General features: G+C 43.0%; 1 protein-coding gene across 1 annotated transcript in view; it reads right to left on the reverse strand.

The window, feature by feature from the left end:
* COL24A1 (collagen type XXIV alpha 1 chain) overlaps positions 1–2,450 on the reverse strand; it is a 115,634-nt gene extending 113,184 nt beyond the window's left edge. Inside the window, exon 1 of the mRNA XM_026038019.1 lies at positions 2,348–2,450. Coding sequence (XP_025893804.1) covers positions 2,348–2,450 — 103 coding nt within the window. The remainder of the gene's footprint in view (positions 1–2,347) is intronic.
* Between the last annotated feature and the right edge of the window lie 20,265 nt (positions 2,451–22,715).

Raw genomic sequence — 22,715 nt, forward strand, 5'->3', positions numbered from 1 at the left:
GAGGGGGCGGCCCCGCGCCGCGGAGCGGAGCTGCAGCGAGCGCCGAGCCCCGCGCGCGGTGTTGGGTTTCAGCTCCGCTGCCGCGCGATTACATCAGCGCGCGGCCCCCGCGGGGGCGGGACGGGACGGGCTGGCCGCGCAGCCCCCGGCCCGAGCCGAGCTTGCGGGGATCCCCAGCCGCCCCCCGGCTATAGCGCGGCACGGGGCGCACAGGTGGCTGCGCTGGGCGCGGGCGATACGCGGCCGCAGAGCACAACACCTTGGGACAAAAGGTGCGGTGGAGGAGAGGGGGAAAAGGGGTGAAACGGTGCTAGAGGAAAGAGGCGAGTGTGCTGGAGGCTTCAGCATCTCCAGTGTAATTGGGGAAGGGGCCAGGAATCCTCCTGCTGGAAAAAATAATTGAAGAGCAAATGTAATTTGGTAGAATTAGAAACACCAAAGGAAATAKGAGACTCTCCACTGCCTTCTTCCTCAAAAGTCACAGTCTTCTTACATTCCAGCTTTGTCCCCAGAGCAGAGTCTACTACAGCTTTATCCCAGAAAGTGTCTTGAAGCAAACTCTCTTTCAAGACACACAAGGTAGAGGTAGGCAGGTTCACACTCTTGTGAAGGACAAGCCCACGGCCGCATCCCGGAGCTGCTCTTAAAGCRAAGTTTCCATCGGCTTCAGCAGGAATTGCTGCGAGCAAGGGCTGGGAAGACTCCCACAGGAGTGCCTCTTCACCTTGTGCAGACTCGAGGGAAAAGCTGAAAACGTTTTGTCTTTCTGCCTGAGCTCTAGTAGAGCCAAAAGAGGTGGCAGCAAAACATGAAGATGAAGCTGTTCACCCAGAAGAGCATTGTGGCTGCCCAGTGAGGTACTGAACAGGGCTGCAGCAAAGCCTTTGTCAACATTGCTGCTTTAACCACACTGGAATGACTTTCAAGAGCTACAATGTGATATTTTAACTGTTTTATTAGCATTARGATGAAATCTGTGTTTTAGGGGTGTATGTAACTGGGCTCATAGCATGGGCCCTACCACTTGAAMAAGATGTCACATATGCAGCAGGCACATAGGTCACTGCTTAGACCTTCAGCATCAGCAGTAGGAACTTTATGGAGAACTGTGCGTCAAGGCTTTGCCTTGAGTAATCCTGCCCTTGGTTCCAGGGCTGAGACACAAGCACGAGCCATTACAGGGAAYACAGCACAGGTCACCATGGCACTAAGTGCCCGCATTGCCCTTTCCACTGGCACCGCCACCAACRCTAGCAGCACCTCAGCTGCTCACATGTAGGGCACAGATAGAGGTTGCTGGCTGTGATCTTGCACTGACTTTAAACAGCCCAGACTTTAAAACTGACATTGGTTGCTCACTTTCCTGTGTTCATATTTGTGCAAATGTAGGTTCACACAAGGTGGTAGGTTAGCCCTGTTTGCTGCTGTGCCCTTTAGGTCCTTGTCCAAAGCTCATGGCAGGGCTTGGAAGCCTATCTGCAGGGCTTTGGGCAGGTGAAGCAAGTAAATTAAGAGGCACAAGGAAATCAAGTTACTTTCCTAATGTTTTATAGAAAACATCTGGTACTGCTGAAAAAAATGCCAACCTGTAGTCCATCACCTCATGTTTCTGATCCACTCCAAGCTCTGCCAAAAAATCACCATCAGTCTTATTTTAACACTTGTTTCTTCCAAGCCTTCTGAMACACTCTAACAGGCAAAGCCTACAGTATTAAAAGCTATCAGATTACATGTGTTTATTTCTAAGCTATATATAGCAGTCTGTATACTTAGGCACACCAAAAGACAGTCAAGCTCCAAATGTGTCAGAAACTCACTGCGACACAGCAGTGCTGGACTTGCATTTCCTCTGCTAAATGTCCCCAGATCCACTTTTTCCACATCGCTCTTGCCTGACTAGTCTATCATCGCTCTTTCATCTCTCCAAACTCAGGAATTACTAAAACCTAATTTTAGATCTTTCAAGATAYCACTTCTTCACTTTCCAACATGGTTGCAAGCTCTTCTTGTGCCGATTTTCTCATTTTTGAGCAGCTTTTTGCTCCTTTCATGAACCAGCTTGCTCACCTGTCACTCCCGATTAGCCCTGCTGCGTTCCAGCCATGCTCTGAGGCACAGAACAGGAGCTAAAGGGTGCAAGAGGTGAGGAACATTGTTACCATCTAAAATATTTTCTTTTAATAATAAAAAACCCAGAGAGGAATGACTACTATATTTCAAGAGCCTTTAATTCTTGAATAAAGAAAAAAAAAATGAATGGCAATTTAAAAGATAAAAGCACACAGAGTGTGATTTTAGGGACTCAGTGTTGCAGTGCATGTTATCCCATAGGAAACAGGATCTTTACCTTGGATTTCAGTAGGAACAGAATGGGACCTGTACAAGTTTCCTGGTATAGTCCCAGAATTAGGAGTTTTGGCAGAAGATCCACACTGCTCTTGAGTTCCCATTGGAGACTGACTTCCCCTGCACACCACAATATATGGTGTTAGGCTATGTACCAAAACTGATGGAACTTTGTACAGCAAAATATTTATTTAGGATCCTCTCTGTGRCAGCCAAAAATGTTCAACACACTGCTCTGGTTAAAGGCAGAGTTACCAAGCTATCAAATGTGATTGAAGAAATATAAGAAATGGAAAGGATTACGGCATGTCTTTGAGAACAACTGGCTAGAATCAAAGGAGCACTCCAGGCCTGAAACCGTTGGACGTGCCTCGTCTTTGTAACACAARGGAGAAATTGTACAGAGGTGGGTATGGCAAGGGGAAGGCCTGAGGGTTTGGAGGACCAGGCTTCACAGAAGCTGAGGCACAGAGTCAAAAAGACAAACTCCAAGCCACAAGGAACTGCACAGACGAGTGAGATTCCTCAAAGTGCCCAGTCAAAGCAAACGGGGGAAGCACATCCAGCCAGGAATAAGAAAGCAGGAGAGAGCCTGAGACAACAAGGCACGCGTTAAGGGCTGGCCACGAGGCTCCTGCGCCTCAGGGTGAGGAAGCTGCCCTGAGGTTCCTACCAAGGTGCACCCAGCTGTTTCATGAAGTCACCCTTGCAGCAGGGATCCCTCTGAGCACAGTTAAGAGCCCTCACACAGGAGGCTGAGACGGGCCGGCAGAGCGAGCCATGGGGAGGAAGCTGCCCCACAGCGCGAGCGTCGTGTGCAGCCCATCATACCGCACATGGAATGCGCCACACAACGCCAAACACACAGGGAATTACTCAAGGAAGGGAGAAGCCAAGCAGTGGTTGCTCGGGAAACGAGAAGTGAGTGGAAAACAGGAGTGCGGCATGGGAGCCCTGGTACATCTCCCCCCAAGGCGGCTCCGGGTCCCCTGCAGGCCCAGCTCCAGGAGAGCAGCTCCATACGTTCCCACCACCGTGTGGGGCCCCAAGAGCTGGCACTGAAAGGAAAAGCAGGACAGGAGCTAGGGAAAGTCCAGTGATTTTCACTTTTAGTTAATTACTATCCCACAGCCTGTATCTTGCAAGGCAGGCCGGAAGGAGACACCCACTCTTAGAAGCAGCAGGACGTGTTGGACATTGGATATTTTCTGGGATATTCATTGAACTGGAAGTCCCCTTCTAGGTGAAGTTTGCAAGCACAGCTGGGAATTTGCATTCCCAAGACCCGTTAGCAGCCTCACAAACCTGCCCCAGGACGGGAGGGCTCAGCCACCTCGGCTCACAGGGGGACTCTGCCCCRCTTCGAAACTCAGACCACCACCACTGTGAACACCCATCAACTCCAGCTCTGAGATGAAACTCAATCACAAATAATTTGACCAACTCCATAGAGTCATCTCACGCATTCACACAAATAGTTGACTCTGATCTGACCCACAAAGATTTCTGCATTTCACTGTTCTGACTTTTAAACATTCACTCTATTTTTGCATGAGCAGGTCATCAGACTTCTCCAGGACACTCTAGCTCCCAATACAGAAAAGTATGGGGCTCATTATATTTTATTTTCTTAGAGTCTCTAGGTGAATAGAGAAAGTCAAAAGTAGTTTTAAGCAGGAAAAAATTATTTTTGTACTTCATCTCCAAATTAAGATACTAGATACTTCATCTCCAAATTAAGAATTCTAGATCAGACATGCATAAGGGAAAGCAGACCTCAAGTACTTTTTTCTTGAAACTACAAGACAGCTGAACATGTAGAATCACAGACCAAAATACATTGGCACTAACTTTAATGCTGATATTTTTACGGTAGTATAATTATTTTTTGTAAATCCCTTACAACCGTACCATTGGTATAGCATGGTGTTTAATAGGCTATTTTCATCATCTGATTTTCAGAGATGGATGATCTGACCCTGTTCTTTCACCAGGTTCAGAAGAATGTCAGAGCAACCCTTTCCCACTCCATATCACAACACTTAATGCGACTCCTCATTAAGTCGGGGTAGGGACTGTTCTTGGTAAGAAAACAGAATAAAATTAAAAGCAAACAGAATCCCCCTCTAAACGCTTATAATAAAGCCTAGAGAAAACTAGATGTACGTCTGAAAGACAAGCAATTTTCTTTCTKCTTGGGTCAATCATAACTTCATTAAGCCAGACCTGTCTGGATTATTCTTTTCAGAGGGAAACATTAAATCCACATGGCYATTTAATCACCTAGCATTAGCTTAGACAACCACAACAGTTGARCAAGAGATGATATGAGCAATCCTGTACCACATTGACCCCAAGCACAAGAGTTTGCATTAAGTGGATATCATTAAGCTTGAGAAATCAAGAGCTTCTACGTGTCAGCACTAAGTGTCCTATGCAGCCCTGCAAGTGCCCACTGGAGCCTTTATATGGTTGTGTGTTATTTATCTCACAGGCCTCCAGCTGGTGCTCAGGTCATGCTAGAGATGAATCTGGGTTCAACTAATTCCTTCCCTTAAACTCAAGGAGRCTTTTGTTCAGTCCAAGAGCGAGGAAGAAGGAATCAGACCCTTCTGCTGCAGCCCTTGGAGCTGCTCAGGAAGCAGCACCCATTGAGCTGTCACCACCAGAAGAGCCCCAGCCGCCCAGCAAGGCAGCACAGGCTGCTTCTTAGCCCAGAGGTATCAGCACAGACCAGAACTGAGGCCTTCCCAAAACCAACAAGAAAAAGGTTAAAAATCTATAGTTTGTTCTGTTTTTATTTTATAGCTTGGGGATCACTTAGTATATGTSATATTAGAATATACTTGCAACAAAATTACATTTGTGGTTATCATACGCTTAGCTTTAAACTGATTACCTAAGACATGCAAGCTAACTACTCTTTTCTGAAGTGCCATATTCTTAATAAGTTGCAATGACACAAAATTACATACATCAGTGTAATGGCATTGCTATTTGCCTGTTGAAAAAAYATAGTTTTTAAAGATTTTTCAAAAAATTACTAGTTTATTCCTTGACAAGGAACCGCAAGGATAATTTCTCTTATGTTAGGAGATATTTTAATAGTTTAAATGCACACTGAGAAGTCCAATGAACATCTCTAGATGCTTTCAGAATATTTTACTCTTGCAGTGACATGATTCCTTACCACAAAATCATTTCCCTAAGTTTGGTGCTCATTACAACTTAGATTCCCTCCCCCCCGCAACCTTTTTCCTTTGTTTTGCAGTTCACTGGGGTAGCTGGGGCAACATGAAGTTGATTATAACCAGACTTCCTGTTAAAATTTGGGAGATCACTTGGAATATTCCCAGGGTGCTAGAACACCACATTTGTCAAATACCAAAGCATACTCCAGAGGAAGCTGGTAATCAAAAGGTGTTAAATTTTCCAGGATGAAAGCCTTTCTTCAAATCTATCCAGATATTTCCTTGACACATTTTTCTATGAGCAGAACTCTCATTTTTGCCAATATGACCTCTGCCAGGTGGAGTTTACCTTAGAAAAATCCCAGGAACTGTCAAATGAAGCTGTGGGTTTTATGGAGGAGCTCTGAATTTCTGAATGCACCAAACTGCCAGCAGCTCCTCTTGCCTTTCCACAACTCCATTTTCCACACTTTGGAGTCTGGAATAGATGCAAGCATAGATGTATCACACAGCTCATACCAACATCCCCCTTGTCCCAGCTGCAGAATGGGGACACGGACAAGCCAGTACATCCATGGCAGCCATCAGAGGCACGATGGGCTCTGAAGCTGCTCCACAGGTAGACTCCTGCAGAGGGAAACCAAGCCACCACAACAGAGCTTGCAGTATTTCTGAARGGGGCTGGCAGGGCATGACTGCCAGCAGCAGCACCGAGCGCAGGGGCACAGCWCCAAGCCTGAGCATTCACCAATGTGCAGCTCCTCATAGCACCAGAGCTGCTTGCTCTGTGCCATGGAACTTAGGCACTGCAGACACCTATACGGCAGTCCTTAGTTACTTGTGTTTAAAGAAGAAGACTTCTTCAGGTGTTCATTTCTCAGTTGCTTCATTTAAATTGTGCAAGAGGTCTGTGAACAAGCCAGAGCTSTTGCGGCTTGTGCTCCAGAGCTCAGCAATAGGAAAGCTGCCATTGACAGCAGAAATCCAAGGGCAAACTTGAATCCCAAAGGTCCAAATTTAGTTAAGGGTGGCTGGATGGGCATGGAAACCAGATTATACCTTCAGGATTGGTGTTAGTCCCTCCTGAGCAGCTACAAGGCAGCATGGCAGGAGGGTGCCAGGAAACCCATTGCCTCCTCACCCTGGCTACAGAGAACTTTGCTCCTCCTGGTGCTCAGCAGAGCCAGCTCAGGGCCTGCAGCCAGAGAAAATACACRATTTGTGAAGTTCACAGATTATTATTTTTGCCTTTTAAAATAAAAAAAAATCACATAGTTAACAAAAAAGCCCTGATTGCATATAGCAGCAAGTAACACATTATTCCAAATTCACAAGTAATTTAGAGTTGACATRTTTGCTAACAATGACAATTGCTTCCTTGTTGGTATTACGTGATTTATTTTCCATTCTTTCTCTCTTCAGCTGCTTCAGTCATTTGACAATMTTCCCTAAAGAGACCAAGGAAAATGATACCGCAAAGTATTTGAAGAATGGAGTGTTTACAAAGCACATAAATAGGCTGTACTGCATCCAGAGTCACTAGTTGTAAGCACAACAATAAAAAGTGTRGAGAACTTGCACCAAACATACCAGATGACTGAAATTTCATGGGTTAGGGGTGAGGATATGTATGTACATATGATAAATGCCACTTCATAATCTGAAAACAAATTTGAACAACAGAAATACCTTAAAAACCTTGGGATTCCTCTGCATTTCTCTACCACTGCAAACATTACTAATTCTCAGAAGAATTACTCAAGAGAAGAGCAAGCCCTGGAAATGAATCTCATTTCTCTTATGGCAGCAGCTACTTGGCAGTGAAAAACCCTGCACTATTATAAATACACTATTTTCTCCGTTTAGTTCAGTTATATCTGTGTCCCAAGAGTTCGAGGTATCCCATTCTTCAGCACTTTTACTGCAGCAGGCTAGGCCACCACACATTGTGCCTCTTCCTGCTACTTGCCACCACATTTTGCTGTGCAAAAGCATAAAGCCAGATTAGTTACTTTGCCCAGGGTGGCACAGTTTGGGGTATTATATGATAATTGGCTTTCCTTGACAAATGAGCTTGTGCTCCCTGGGGAGGGAGGTACCAAGGCGCTTGTTGCAGCCAGCCACAATGCTGCAAACCTGATTAGTCAACCCCTAGCAATTCATATAGCTCCGTCCTATACGTGGCATTTGAGYTATATGAGTCTTAAATAAAAGTCTTATTGGAGTCATTTGATAACCTTTCATAAAAGACATTAGCATTGCCAAACAAGGAAGGTTTTTCTTGGGTAACTCACCCAGTGCATTATGTTCTGTTGCATACAAGCATAAGCTACCTCTTTTTTGTAATTCTGTGTTGTGCTTTTCCCCTCCCACTGATAATTCTTTAATATATTCTATACCCAGCTATCTTAAGTAAAAAAACTTGAAAATACAGTAAATATCTGTATGGGGATTTAAGATAGGATAAAATTATTTTTAGATCAAATCAATAATATTAATTCAATTACATGCATCCCAGTGGTTATCATTAAAAGGCCAAGATAAGTTATCAGCAACTCAACAGAAACTACAATGACATTTTGAAATCATTTCTTCCCTATTAAAAAAAAAGTTTTCCTCTTTTCCAGCCAACATACTTAAAAGATAAGAAGTCAGCTTAGCCAGCTGGATTCTAACTGCTCAAAGTGCTTTCAAAATGTTAGAAACAGCTTTCCTAATAATGTGCTGGTTCTCATGACAAATCATACAATAGCTTCATCATGCCCTTGTACTTTTACATTTTTTTTTCTCTTGTTTTTGTAAGATGTCCTGACATTTGTTAAATTACTTTTGTGCTGCCTGTTGACAGCATAATTTACCTCAGGAAACATTATAGCCAATTGTATGARTATCCTGAATTGCTCTCCGAATGCCAGGTAATGACATCCCACACTGGAGGTTTATTTTGGTCTGCTTCCCTTTGTCAGATTCAGTTTTTATTTTAGTTTGCTGTTGTGCAACCCTGGATGTGATACAGTAGGAATTTGCTGCGAGTAGAGCAGCGAGACAAATTTCCCACCAATCCTCTTGCATGTTCCTGAGCCAGCTGTTTCAAATGCAAAGAAATGCACACAGATACATGAATTTTGGGAAATACTCAGACTCACAACTCAGACATGAGCAGCCAGGACATTATCAAGAGCCCTTGCAACATCATCCAAAACCACATAGGCATTTGTGGGCAAGACGACTTATTTTCAAGCAGCTTGTGAATAATTGTGTCCTGACAGAAACAGAAAAATCCATAGCAGCCATGAGAAGCTATAACAGCAAGAAGGTGCTAGTTGTTGAACTGAGACTCTGAGGTGGTCTCAATGACTGCTAAAAGAGTATACATGTGGGAAGAAACTCTTTCCTTCTTTATTTACTCACGTACTAAGAGAAGTAAAGTTTTATTGTTGTTTTATATTTAGATGAGACTTAAGAGAACAGCTAATTCCACCATCATCTATCAACCTGAATGGAATAGTCCTTAAGGCCTTACACTTTTAGCAGACCTGTCACACAATTGGAAAAAAAATAGCTGCAAGTGTGCATTTGCTCAGAGCCTTCGAAAGGGCAGTTTACAGGATCCACAGTTTCTACACAAACAATTTTAAAACTTAAAGTTTTAAGTCTGGAAGAAGATAGATGCCAAACATGGAGGTTAGTAGTGTCACACATTTAGGACATCAATCTCTTTGTGAGCAAAAGGCATTTCTCAACCAGAGCTTGTTTGCTTTGAGCACGAGCAGTGTATAGTTAGGCTGCTTCCAAAGCCTTGCCGTTGGGACCGCTCTACAGCCACCTTATGCAAGAACTGGAGGTGGACAGTTTTGCTCACAGTTGCCTTTAGGCTTAGCTGCCTTTAGGCTTAGCTGCCTTTTCACCAGAGCTGAAAGGATTCAGGTTTCTAATGCCACATGGAACAAGCACAGAGGCAGCATAACAGCATCATCTCCACACACAAAGTGGAGCAGGAGGAATGGACAGAGGGAAGCAGACTCCACCCCACTCCTTGCTCTGTGACCYGGTCAATCCACTGCATTACAGGTGAAAACATAACCATGGGGTAGGGTATAGGCACAGCAGGACTCGTACTGTTGCTTAGTGAACCTAACTAGTGCGATATGGAAATACTATCTGACTCCAGGAGAATGAAAAATAGAGCTAGAAGGGGAAAAGCAATTTAGGACCATTTCAGGTCCTTCACACCTTCCAAGTGGACAATAAAGGCACTCTGTGCCCTAAGGATGGCAGYTCACTTTGGACTGCCCATGGCTTTTGCCCTAAGCAGCTGTGACCAAGAGGCCACYGATGGGAGAACCTTTCGGAGCTGCCCTCAGAAACCTCCACAGAGGCGCTGGGCACAGGCTCAAGTCCTGTGTTTCACCTCAGGAGGAGGATCCGTTCTGATCTACGGGGAGTCACATTGCTTCTTCTGCAGCTGTAGGCTGGGCTGGCAGTGTTCAGCCTTATCCCCACTGCCTTAGTTGCTTCAGCAAATACTGTAGTTCTTGATCATAAAGGGACTTAGCCAATATAAAACTGAATCAAAAGAGCTTATTTAGATGTATAGTCACCATGAGTTCAGCTGCTTCTATCACTTCTGTAGTCAGTTCTGTTCTCATTTATTTTGTTTTGTGCTAGCTATCCTGAATCCCATGAGGATATTCTAGATTTACATCAATATGAGCAAGGTAAAAATCAGGTCTGCTGAACTTTGTTGGCAATGGCCTGTTTTTTGTTTTGTTTTGGCTCATCAAGGAAAAAGGCACATCACTGACTTCCTGGAACCCTTCTCTGGCCAACAAATGACATGAACAAGAAAGCTGAAGGAAGGTTCATTCTCAAGATACTTAAATATATCTTCTGAATTGTACTTAAAAGTAAGTGAAGCTTTTTTTCTCTCTCTTTTGCTTGATGATTCAGCAAAAAACATTGACATCTATGTAGCATACTATATATTGCCACCTGGCTTGAGATRCTGAACTGACCTGGTGACAAGGCATTCAAAGGAGCCATCTCCCAGAATATTAAATAGTAAAAAAACACCAGAAAATACTCAGCATAGATTACTTTTCCATTTCATTTCCTGATTGAACAGTCTCTTGAATGAAGAAACGCATCTTCCTGATGAGTTTTCCAGTCTCATTTCAGAAGAGGAAATGGAAGAGACTGCAKTTCCTGCTTAGAAAGAAGGGTGGAAGCTGTGCCAGCTTTTGCCAGGTTTTCTTTTCTAGAAAGAAGCAAATTCTGACTTTCTGACAGGTGGGTTGTTGGGATCGAAGAATACTACAAGTAGCTGAAAAAATGACAACAGCTGGTGGCTGGTTACATTTCCCAAGGATTCATTCATGAAGAAAACTAAGCAGCAAGAATGCAGGTGCTGTAAATAAGCCATGGGGATAACACATGTTTTGAAAAGTGCTAGAGATCCGTTTGACTGAAAGCAACTCACACTCTAAAGCCACACAAACTGCCATTTTGTGCAGTCAAACACTGCTCAAGGGCCAGGTCCAATGGAAATTTGTAGTGATTTTCATTGGCTTTACAGCAAGAACTTTCCACTGTTTTGCTTTGGCCTTGGCCCTCCCCRCGTTCTCAACTTACTTCTCAAACCAGAGATGTACTTCTCATAAACCGCACTAGCAACAGACAAGACGACATCCAAGTGTCACATAGCAATACTGTGGGAGTTCCCAGGCACCGTAACTCAGACCAGAACTGTTACACAAAACACCTCAACTCTGATGGGCTCCCATTCCTGACAAAGCCCCCCAGCATTTCTTTAGCAAAAGATATCATCCATGCTTCAAATTCCCCTCTGCTTTCATGCAAAGCAGCCTTACCATAARGGAGAATCAGTCCCAGATGTCTTTACGGGAAATGCTGGATGAGAAAAAATGCATAGCCCTACAAATATAGAAAACTTTACTCTCCATCCCTTTTCAAACCTGAAATTTTCCTTGGACATATAAAGACACATATAATTAAAGACACTGCTAGCTGTAGGGGTGCAAATATATAGTCTTGCTCTAAGTTAAGCAATAGAAACAGAAGCAGTGAGACAGCCATTCATCAAGGAAGAAACATTTATAGAAGGAAGGAGGGGACTTTGCCCACATCCCATTTCCCCCATCCCAGCTGGTAAAACTAGACCAGCTTGGCCTTGCATTCCAGAGAGAGAGGCCCCATTATAGAAGTGGCTTTCACCAAGTTCGACCATTCTTTACCAGTGTCATCTCAGGCTTTKCACAGAGTCAGCCTACATTCAGGTGCCCATCTAGTCATATCATGCATGAAGGATAGGAAGAGGCTTTTGCATTTAGATGGGTCAGCTAGGGCTTACATGTGTTGCTCAACCACAGCCAGGGTCTCCCAAATAATGAGGAGATCAGTGAGGTTTAATTACAAGACTAATTCGGATTCATATAGTGTCTGTGTTGGGAAAGAGCTTTGTGGCATATACCTGCTCACTGTGAAATGAGCTAGTGCAAAGCACCCTGTGTTTTGTGTTGGACAAGACAGATACCCAGCTAAGAGCACCACAGGGTCCCRAACTGCCAGGCGGGAGAGCCAGGTGCCATGCACAGCAGTCAGGTTCAGTCTGGCTGGCAGCAGGTGCCCAGCCACTGCCTCTTGCCATTACGTGGCAAACCTGGGGCCAACACATGCACTGCCAGCTGCATTTGGGTCCACAGYGTTTCTGGGCTCACACACACACAGTCTTCAAGACCCCTGTTAGTCTCTTCTGGTTTATCTAAACACTCTAATGACCTAGAGGATGTTTACATCATTTCCCAACACATTCAGTAAATCACTACTTTTTAATGTAAATGCTTTGCAGTCGATATGTACAGCTAGAGGGGAGCTGAGTGTGCAGCTGTCCCTCCAGCACCTACAGCCCTGCAGGTCTCGCTCCTCAGGAAGGTAAAAGTTCAGGGCATTTTCCATCTTGCTCTTTTAGCAGGATGTTTAAATGCACGCTGACAAGGCCAGTGGGAAGCACTGGAGCYGAGAGCTTTTCGTGATTTGTTATTTTTTAGTTGAGAAAGCTCTGTGCTTGTAGCAGTGAAAGTCTGCAGCATTTGAAGGAGATTGGCTTGGTGCAAGCTTGCTGTGAATTCCTTTTCTGGAGCTAAACAAACACCATTAGTGACAGTTTTTAAGTAATTTACTAAAACCACCAGCTTTCCATGGGATGCCAGCCCAGTTCACCAGAAGCCCCATCTCTTCCCAGTGACAGTGCAGGGACATAGCCTTAAGGTAGTTGCACTCCTAAATTAGGTGCAAAAGAATATGCAATAGTACTGGATGGAATCACACATTGGATAAAACTATCTGCTCTTTCCTACTTTTTCCATTGCTCTCTGAACACCTTATTTTTTCAAGGCATCCATTCTGAGTAGGAACTATTAGAAAGTCTGCCACCCACCTCATCCCACAGGAGGAAAAAGAGCAGGTTATTATAGACCAGAGCCTTCACAATAGACACATAGCAGTCTCACAGATGTTTTCCCAAGCTTTAAAACAGAGGTGTTGCTTTGCCTATTCCCATTAGCCTTACATCAAGRCTGCAAGAGGGAAACTAAGGTAAGATGAAGCCTTGTGACTGCAGACCTGGGCAAGGGATGTCTAGAGGCATCTAGAGGCATTTGTAGATACAGCTACAATCATGTGCACTAGCAGGACACTCAGAAAACACAATAGTCATTTAATTCCACAGCCCTTTGTGGATGAGCTTTGAGACACTCACATGCAGTGCTGTAGGAGACAACAAGAGGCAGACAGAGAACAGCAGAAGCAGAGCCCACCCCTGCACGCAGGGCTGGCTTCAGCACCTTCAGCCAAGCCGCTCTCAGCAGCTACAGCATTAATCACATCTGTTTTCTTCCAAAAGAGCAGGCAAGAAGCTAAACACCATTCAACAAAATAACAACTTAGTTAAAAAACATCAGTCCCACTAACCTGCTGCTCCTCCCCAGCATGTATGACAGTCTCACTTACACAWGCCTTCATAGGGAGGAACCCAAAACAGCATAGGACTAACTTTTGTTCAAGCAAGAGGAAGAAAGAGAGGGAAAGAGGGAGAAAGAAAGGAGGGGGGAAAAAAMCAGAAAGCCTCTTCTGTAGGAAGACCCCACAGCAACCTCTGCCTAGCAGCAAACTGCCCTGCTTCAGCTACAGGGTTTTGTAGGAGAGCAGTTAATGAGGCTCTGAGCCTCTCTTTGTAATTAGAGACAACAGTGCCCAGGTGGGGTGGTAGYTGGGGCTGCTGCTGGCATCGTGCCTGGCATGAGGGGCTGCAGCATCTGTCATCTGCTGCCCGTGTTTTGGGTCTTATTCTCAACTATGTTATTTACCTGGTCCTGCCTCCTCAGGCTTGCAGCACCCTCTATAGTTGGGGATAGTCCCCAGAGGGAGGTTAAATGCTCTGCCCAAGGGGCACCTGCCCTTGCCTCAGCTTTGGGGAGGGAAAACCAGAAAAAGAGAGGATACATTTATGTGGTCTTTGAACTTCTAAAGCAAGTGGGAAGGGAAGGGGCTCGTGTGCCCCGCTGCAGTCTGTTGCAGCTGCCGGGATCTGCAGGCACCTTCCTACCCGTGTGAGTGAACCTCTGAAGAGCGCGGCCTCYGCTCCCGAGCGCAGCATCCGACTCCAGGCTAGGCTGATTTACGCGGTACCCACCGTCATTCTCTTATCACCTTTTGCAACAGATCCAGCTGATAAAGCAGCTCCCTAGAGAAACAAACACATGCTGGTGTAAGTTGCTGGCTGATAGGGCTGCGCAGGAGGAGGAAGAAGAGGAGGAGGAGGCGCCAAGCTGGGCGCCAACGTGAAAATAAGGCACGTGGCTGGTCAGCTGGGTTAGCCTCATTAAAGGTGGCATTGCTAATCCAGCCACAACTAACTAATGAGGGTCCTTTCCTGCCACTCAGCAAACCCCGAAGCAGGTGCTTTGCACAGGAGAAGCAGAGCCGAGTGTTTTCCCTGCATCTTTTGGAGGCTGGTATGGAAGCATCTCGATATTTAGCAGAGGGGCGATATTGCCTCTCCTCATGCTGTGTCCCTCCTCCCCACCCCGGCGCTCTCGTGCTCGGGGGCAGCTCAGGCTGTYCTGGGCCGGTACCTCCAGCCCAGGGAGATTTACACACTGTTTATGTTACTGCCAGCTACAGACCTGGTAATATCCAAACACCCACTTTTCACCTCTTTAGGTGAAATGGGTTAGATCCATATGTTTAGCTTTGGCTCTCCCGCACTTCGTAGTGTATAAATACCCTCCAGATGTGAGTGAGAGAAGAGAGAGGTAAAATATGTGCTAGAACCTGCTGCCAGAGCCCAGCTGCTCCTGAGCAGGCTCCGTCTGCGGCTGCCGCCTGCGGGATCCTTCCGTGCCGTCCTGCACGGGCAGGGAGGTCGCGGTGCCCAGGCGTGGGGACACCACAGCTCCGCTAGCCGCACTGCGCTGCACACTCTGCTTCCCCACTAGCTCTCCTAGAAGTAAAACACAAATAAATTAAAAACCTCAAATACAAAACATGGAAATAACATGAACATTTTAACCGAAGGGAGCAACATATCCCGGTTCCACATCTCTATGATAATTTCACATCTTGTTCTGTTGTTCCTAGTCACTGATGCCTAACGCAGCATAGGTGAAGTTCTCACAGTAGGTGCATGGTGGAAGCTGAAAACAAGTCCCTGAGAACTTGCAAAATCTGATCTCCCCCTTCACCAGCCACAATTTTTATTTTATAAAGTCCATACATGCTTTTAAAAGTCAGTGTTCATTCTTGTTGGCCAGTTTTATTAAGTCATGTTCTTACATCCAAATGAAAAGTCATCTTTAAGGTGATTCTTTTTAAAGTTAATTATTATTTGTCTAGAGAAATTAACTTTCACCTCCATTTCATAAGACTCATAGCATGTTTAAAATTATGAATGTCTTGTTTGAGGGGACCATATTTTAAAGGAAGATATAACCTTTTATTAGCTTTTCTGTTTTTAAGCATTAAAAAATCTTTTTTTTTTTTCCACTTTAGAAGCAAATATTTTTTTCTATTCTTCTCTATGGGTTACAAAAATCTCAGGGATTATTTTCTGCTATAAAGCTATTTGTAAAGGGAACAGATGGGTTTTGTTTTCAGAACATCGCCATGTATGAGATTTCTATTCATAATACCTAACAGTTAATAATGGGAAAAAAGTGTGCTAAATCTAATAACAAGCACTTCCCCATAAATTGTTCTGTGTTTATTAGATAAACATTCTTGTTATGGAACAATCTCCAAAAATTCTGAGGAAAAACCTCTACCCTGAGCTTGGTGGATTTCAGTACTGATTTTGCTGAAAATCTAGTGTATTTAGATATAAAGCACAGTGAAAGTGATGATCCTGCTCACTATAGGATCCACTTTTGGGACAGGGACCGTGCTCTCCAACACGATCCACCCCGTGTGGTGCACAGGTACCTGCATAGTCCCAGCAACACAGAGTGACTTCTCTTACATAATAATTCTGAAAAATAAATGRGTAAAATAATATTTACAGGATCCATCTGCTTATGCCAGTGGGAGCAGAACATAGCTCTGAAGAAGATCTAACCCCAAAGATGTTTACAGTTCAAAGTTTCTTTAGTGCTTGCAGTCTAATTTGTGCCATATGTTCCCTTATTTACAATTTTCCAAGGAGACTGTTTTCTATTCGATGTGGAGCACAGGAAACTTTCCATAGGGCAGTAGCTCTGTGTCTTCCCACATAACCTACCCTCTCATTACAGCCCCAGCCTTGCTGTGGCAGTCCTAAGGGGATAAGATGCTCCATGGTTTTTTATCTAGCCTGTCAGCAAGGAAAAGATGCAGCTGATGGTCCTGGTTTGCGGTGCTCCAGCGCGATGGCCCTGGGAACACATGCAGAACCTCATCTGGATCCTCTGCTGACTCTCTGCCCTCCCTCTGGAGATGCCTCCTTGGGCAGCCGAGTCCAGATGCTAGTAGTCTGGACACTCCAGAGTTATGTTTTAATGGCAAGAGTTAGGTTTTAATGGCAAGAGTTATGTTTTAATGGCAATAGGCATGTGCCGTGTTATTTACAATTATACCGAGCTTCCTGCAGCAGTGATCATCATTAATAGCCTGCCATGAAGGGCTGGAATTGCCCTCTCCAACAGAAGTCTTTTTACAWCTGTCCTGTGCTCTCTGCAGGGATGGGGTTCCTCTCTCCAGGCATACGAAGGAAAATTGGTGAGTCATGAAGGCAAAGACAAGATCTGAAAAATGAGACTAGCCAAGAACTGTTTTTGTCGCATTTCTTTAATAAAAGAATTTAAACTATGTTTTCTAATAACAATCCAAGAGGATATTTTTTCTATCTGAAAAACAGAGAAGCTCAACTCTTAGCTATTTGGAGGCAGTGATAGAAACAGCAACTAGCTTTAAAAAAATGAAGAGTGGGTAAACTAGACATACAATTCAGCACCAATAAACATAGCACTGTCCTGGTATTTTTCTACCTCAGACAACCTCCACAGGAAGTGCTTGGTGAGATGCTGGATTGCCAGCATCCATATGCAACTTCAGCCCCATTAATTGCAACTTTAGGTGCCTCCAACTTGCTGTCTTTGTGCCCATGCTCCCGCTACACCACGGGTATGTTGTGGCATACAGGTTTTGTGTCTGCATGGAGGAAAAACCCTTTAAATTTTTCTGGAAGTGTTCTATGACAAGYTGGATATGGTTAGTATCGTAGGTTCACCATGTGTCCGTGTGCCCARGCAAGTTCACACGGGGCAGGGGACAAATATTAACATTTCTGGTCTGTTGGGGAGAGGACCCAGACGACTGGAGACTTCCCAGTGTGACAGCCCTACAGGAAGGCTCAGATGGAGAATCCAGGGAACTGTAGGCCTGCTGGCCTGAGCTCACTATCAGGGAAAGTTTTGGAGCARATCTGTGCTGCACCAGCTGAGCTGCTGCAGGTACCTCTGCTGGGCTGCACCTTAGGGATGTATCTGCGGCCCCTGACAAAGGTCTTCCAGACCCCACAGAAAATAATTATTAACCAACCAACCAAAGTCTTTTTATTATGCAGGCTACARGGGTTAGTTAATGTAATCTGCAGGTGGGAGAGATTACCATTAATTTTATTAAGATGGAGAAAAGTGATGCTCTGTTTAAAGTKCTGGGTAGCAGTACGATTTGATAAATGGCAATTCCCTTTTATTTTATTACAGCCTATCCTTTTGCAGTATTATTCTTGCAAATACACATACTTTTACAAGGCTTCTCATTTAAAAATTATTTAAATTATTGTAAGTATTATATTTAAATAAATATAATATATAAATATTTAAATTATTATAAATATTAGATTATTTTTAGGCATTTACAAACAGATCAAGAGTGCTARTTTAGCCGTAAACATAATCCATCTGGCATTTTTGAAGAAAGCTCTTTAATGATTTCACCAAAACCAACACAGCACACTTACTGTTAATTAAGTGTTTTTATCCTGCAGTCCATAGTCTATAGAATTAAAACTGTAGATAATAAAATGAAGGAAACATAAAAGAATTCCTTTTCATCTGGAACTTTTCCCACCAGAATGAGATCACAAATGCTTCATTATGTTTTATGGGCTGACAGAAGTTCAAAGCGAACAGTAGACAGAAATTGTTTGTAACCCCTGGAGTAAATTCATACGACTCAATCAAATAGGTTATTGGTAATGGTACCTCCTGGAGAAGCACATCCATGAATAAGAGCAGCAAGTTGGGGAATCACAGTATTTCAGTTTGAATGAACCTGGGTGGAATTGTGTTCCTCACTGCTCTCAGATGTCCTCAGAGCCCAGGTGGTGGCACCTGAGCGGGCAGCTGAAGGGACGTCCTGAGGACATCACATCAAGTCTGTGGTGACACCGAGGGAAGCAGCTGCTGTCATGGGCATGAGCACAGCTAACATCAAGCGGAGGACATGACAGCCAGTACCGAGTGCTGTTGGAAACACATTCAGGTTTTTCAGCATTTTTAGCATGAAATGACTAGAAAACTAAAAATACGCATGTACCTAATGACCTGCTTTGAAAAACAACCATGAACGGAAGCTTCTTGGGAACTACTCAATATATTTCCATCATCAGGACTACTTGGAAGGATTTTTTTTCATATCAGTGTATTAACAGCTTTATGCTGGGCCATGTGAATGAGTTTTGAATATATATATGAAAGTATATGTAACTTATGATGGTTAAAGGAAACCTACAAGAACTTCTTGTTGATATTAAACAAGTGAAGTATACTTGGTAATGAACATCTGGTAAAAATGAAGCTGACGTAAATGACATCTATCTGGAATCAGCGTTAACTTAATATACAAAATGTGTTCATACTAGTTTATATGAAAGATGGAGAATAATTAAGTTTTCTTCCATTTGTGCTGAGAATTTTCTAGGATGTTGTAGCAGCCAAACGTTTTGCACCAAAAGATACTTAGAAACCTCACAGACATGCTTSAATGCCTTCATGACAAAAGTGCTTAGTTATGCTCCCTTTTGGTAGCACTTCCCTCACAAATTACTAGGCATCTGGTACTACGAGTAATTCCACTGGATGTTATGGTACAACAGCCCATGGCACTTATCAGCAGTTGCATCACGTAACCYGGAGAAGCGCAAATGCTCTGGCTCAGAGTGACTAGAAGAGTTCTAGACATCTGACAGCATCCAGTTAGGCTGCGAGTTAAAAGACAGAATTAATGATGTGTCTCATTTCATTTCCTCACCCTCCCCAGTGCTAGCACTAGCATACAATAAAATATTAATATAATACTGATATATAATACTGATATGCAGCAAGGAGCCATGAAGAATAAAAGCAGAATATCAAGCAAGCTATTTCCACAGAGGTATAATCAGTAAGTCTAGAATTTAATAGGTCCTTACTGGTTGCCAGCTTTACTGGTAAACATGTAACCGGAATCTTCATCTGACTTTACCAAGCTCAGTCATTACCTCCTTTCTTTTACAACATCAAAATTTTGGTGGTAACAGTGGTAACACTGAGAGGAATGAGTAGAGTTCTAGAATTAAAATCAAATGCATAGATTCAGGTCAGATGGTTACCAAGTGCCATAACCTGGAAATTTTACATTACTAGGGACGTATTTAAAAAGCATGATTTGTAGTGCAATAACTTACTGCAGTTGCTAAATTCTAAAGTTGAGTTATGTTGGCTAAAATAATAAATCATATTTGACAGATTTAAGTGGCCTAAGGTATGAAAGATATCTCTGTTCCATGGGCTAGACACTGCAGGCAGRAAATGTGAGCATTTAATAGTTAATTTTCAAGTGTCCAAGCTAAGAATGCGAAACACAATCAAGGACTAAAGGGAAATTGCACTTGTTATGGTCAGATTGAAGCTGGCCCAAAATTTTTTATAGTATAAAACACCCCAGCATCAGCTATAAATTTTTATTCCAAGGACACTAAGTAGCTGAGCACACAACAAAAACACGGCCATTTTGAAGTCATTGCCAAAATTCCTATGGATTTTTAATAAAATCGTAGTAACACCTCTAAAGGGTATTATTAACGTTAGAGTATCAAAAAATGTACATAGAAATAGAGACTAGGAGCAGGAGTTGCCTCTTCTGTTGGAGAACATATTTGGTGACTTAAAACTATATTTTTGTCTTTGTTTCTTTTCARCTAAGGACAATATCCTGTCTGAGGATGCAGGGAAAAGTTGTAGAAAGCTTCCAAGAGACTGAAGTTCATAGGTCCTAGAGTTTCTTTTCAGAGGAAACTCTGTGTAAACACTGTTTGTAAACAAGGAGGAGAAAAAGTAAAAGCCAAACAGTTTGAAGACATTGCTGCATGCAAGCATTAGTTCATTTTAACCAGGAATGCCAAGGACACCAGAGAAAAGGAGAGTATTTTGAAATGGGGGTGCAACCACAAACATTTGTTTGCAGGACTCCTCCTCACATTTGCATGCACATCTCAGATACATCATGTGTATTTCTCATACAAATACAGGGCTGTGAACCTGCCCCACGAGCACCCTCACCCCGAGCACCTGGAGACATGCTAGCTGCTGGCAGTCAAGAGGTGAGCAGGAAGAAGGGCATCAAAAGCCACAAGAAAAGTAGAATAAACAGAACATTTCACTTTTTAAAGAGATCTCTGAGGGCAATATTGACCTGGAAACCCCTTCTAAATGGCCTATGGATTTTTAATTAATAGAATTTTGATAAGTCTAAGTTAATCTTGAGTAATGTATTGGTATGGAAATAATCTAGTTCAAAGAATGACTAATCTGTTCCAGCGTAATAAATGCTAAGCAGAGATAATTAATTCCAGACTTCGAGAGTCAAAGACTTAAGTTTCTGAATGCATAATCAAATACACACAATAGTAACATAATTCAGGAAGTCTGACCACATATCATAAGCCCCATGAGAGGCCTCATCTATCACAACAGACATAATCTTACTTTGAGAACAACTTGACAGCACAATCAGACATTGTACCTAAAATTCTATCCATCCCACATCCAGACATCCATCCATCCATCTATCCAAAACAAGCTGCTTGGATGATCACCTTGAAAGGATTTCTGCAACCCATATGCTCTTTCATACAACTTTATAAGGGCACGTGGGTCTTCATTATGATCTCCAGTACTGGAGAGTTGGAAGTGCTCCATTTATATCATATCAGACCAAAGGAGATGTTAAATCACTAAAGTCTGGAATCAAACCTAGCAACCTGGGACCTACTTTTATATCACTCATCCATCCAAGCAGTTTCTCAGCTGCATCTTTTCATACTTTGGGAAGCAAAGTCTGACGTGAGGAATGAAGTATGAGGTTCACTACCAAAAAMCAATATTTATCCAGGAGTTAATAGTTACAGCAAAGCACACTTTTCTCCTATTTAAGTAAACAGAGATGTGAGACTAATAACCAAAAGATTTTAAAATATCAGCTAGGGAGGTTCCTGAAAAACTAAGATTTGTAGAGAATATGTTAGGAAGGACAGCTGCTGTTATAAGCCTTCCTTTGAGATTTGGGCTACTTAGGCTTTAGGCAAACAGTAGAAATTCAGCCTCAGAGAACAATTACTGAGTTCACCCTGAGGTCTTTTTGGCGTTGATTTCTTGTTTCCACTACTTGATTGGTCAAATTGCAGCTGTCACTGGGAAGTGCCATGTGAGAAAAAAATGAAAAGTTCATTCAAAACAAGGTCTTTAATGCAGAATTGTCCCATCTCTGAGAGGTGCAGCATCCTGGGATTCTGAATTCTCCACAGTTAATGTAAGGACAGAATACAAACGAGCAACACGTCTAAGGGCTAAATTCTATTTTCACTTCTACCACTGTAGCTGCAGTAGTTACAGAACYTGGACATTAGGTTCTTACGTGAGCAAAGGTACTTCTAACATAACTTTAATCTGACTTCCAAAATAGGTTTCAGAAATTTTATTGGAAAAAAAAAGTAAAAATAAAGTTTGAAGGAAGGTGTTCTCTTCAAACATTRCCCAGGCAAAGGACAAACTCTAGAGGACCAGTTAAAGTAATATGAATTTGCCAAAAGACACAGTGAGGATTTGTGAAAAACTGTGTGTTCATATTTAACTTTTCCATGTTTTCTTTGACTATTCAAGAGTTCTATTCAGTCTTACAGAAAAAACTCTATCTGGAAAGACACTTTCACAAAAAAAATGCCAATATTTTGCTGTGGTGTGGCACTAAAAAGGCTCAAAATGTGACAGAAATGTCTGAAGTTCTCATTGTAATACAGAATTTTATTTTTTAAAAAATAGTGGGAAGACAGAAGGGAAAGGGAATTCTTGATGTTTACCATTCAAAGCCTGATACAATGCCAAGAACAGAGAAGTGATTAGGCAGCTAGAAAGAAACAAGACTTATTGTACAAAAATCATAAAATAGTCCTGCTTCCAGATGTTGGCTTGCTAACTGAAGCCAGAATAGCAGAATCCTAGCAAGCAGCATTTTAGAAAAAACAGGAAACACAGTTTGCATCACTGCCCCCAGCAGAATGCAGATTCTAGGCATGACTTAAGCAGTACTACTTCTGCTGTGAAACTAGAGTGAAAATGCTATCAAAAAGCATTTTCAAGTAAGACC

The sequence above is a fragment of the Nothoprocta perdicaria genome, unplaced genomic scaffold (genome assembly GCF_003342845.1).
Source record: "Nothoprocta perdicaria isolate Ctin4 unplaced genomic scaffold, notPer1 scaffold_20, whole genome shotgun sequence".
NCBI lineage: Eukaryota > Metazoa > Chordata > Aves > Tinamiformes > Tinamidae > Nothoprocta > Nothoprocta perdicaria.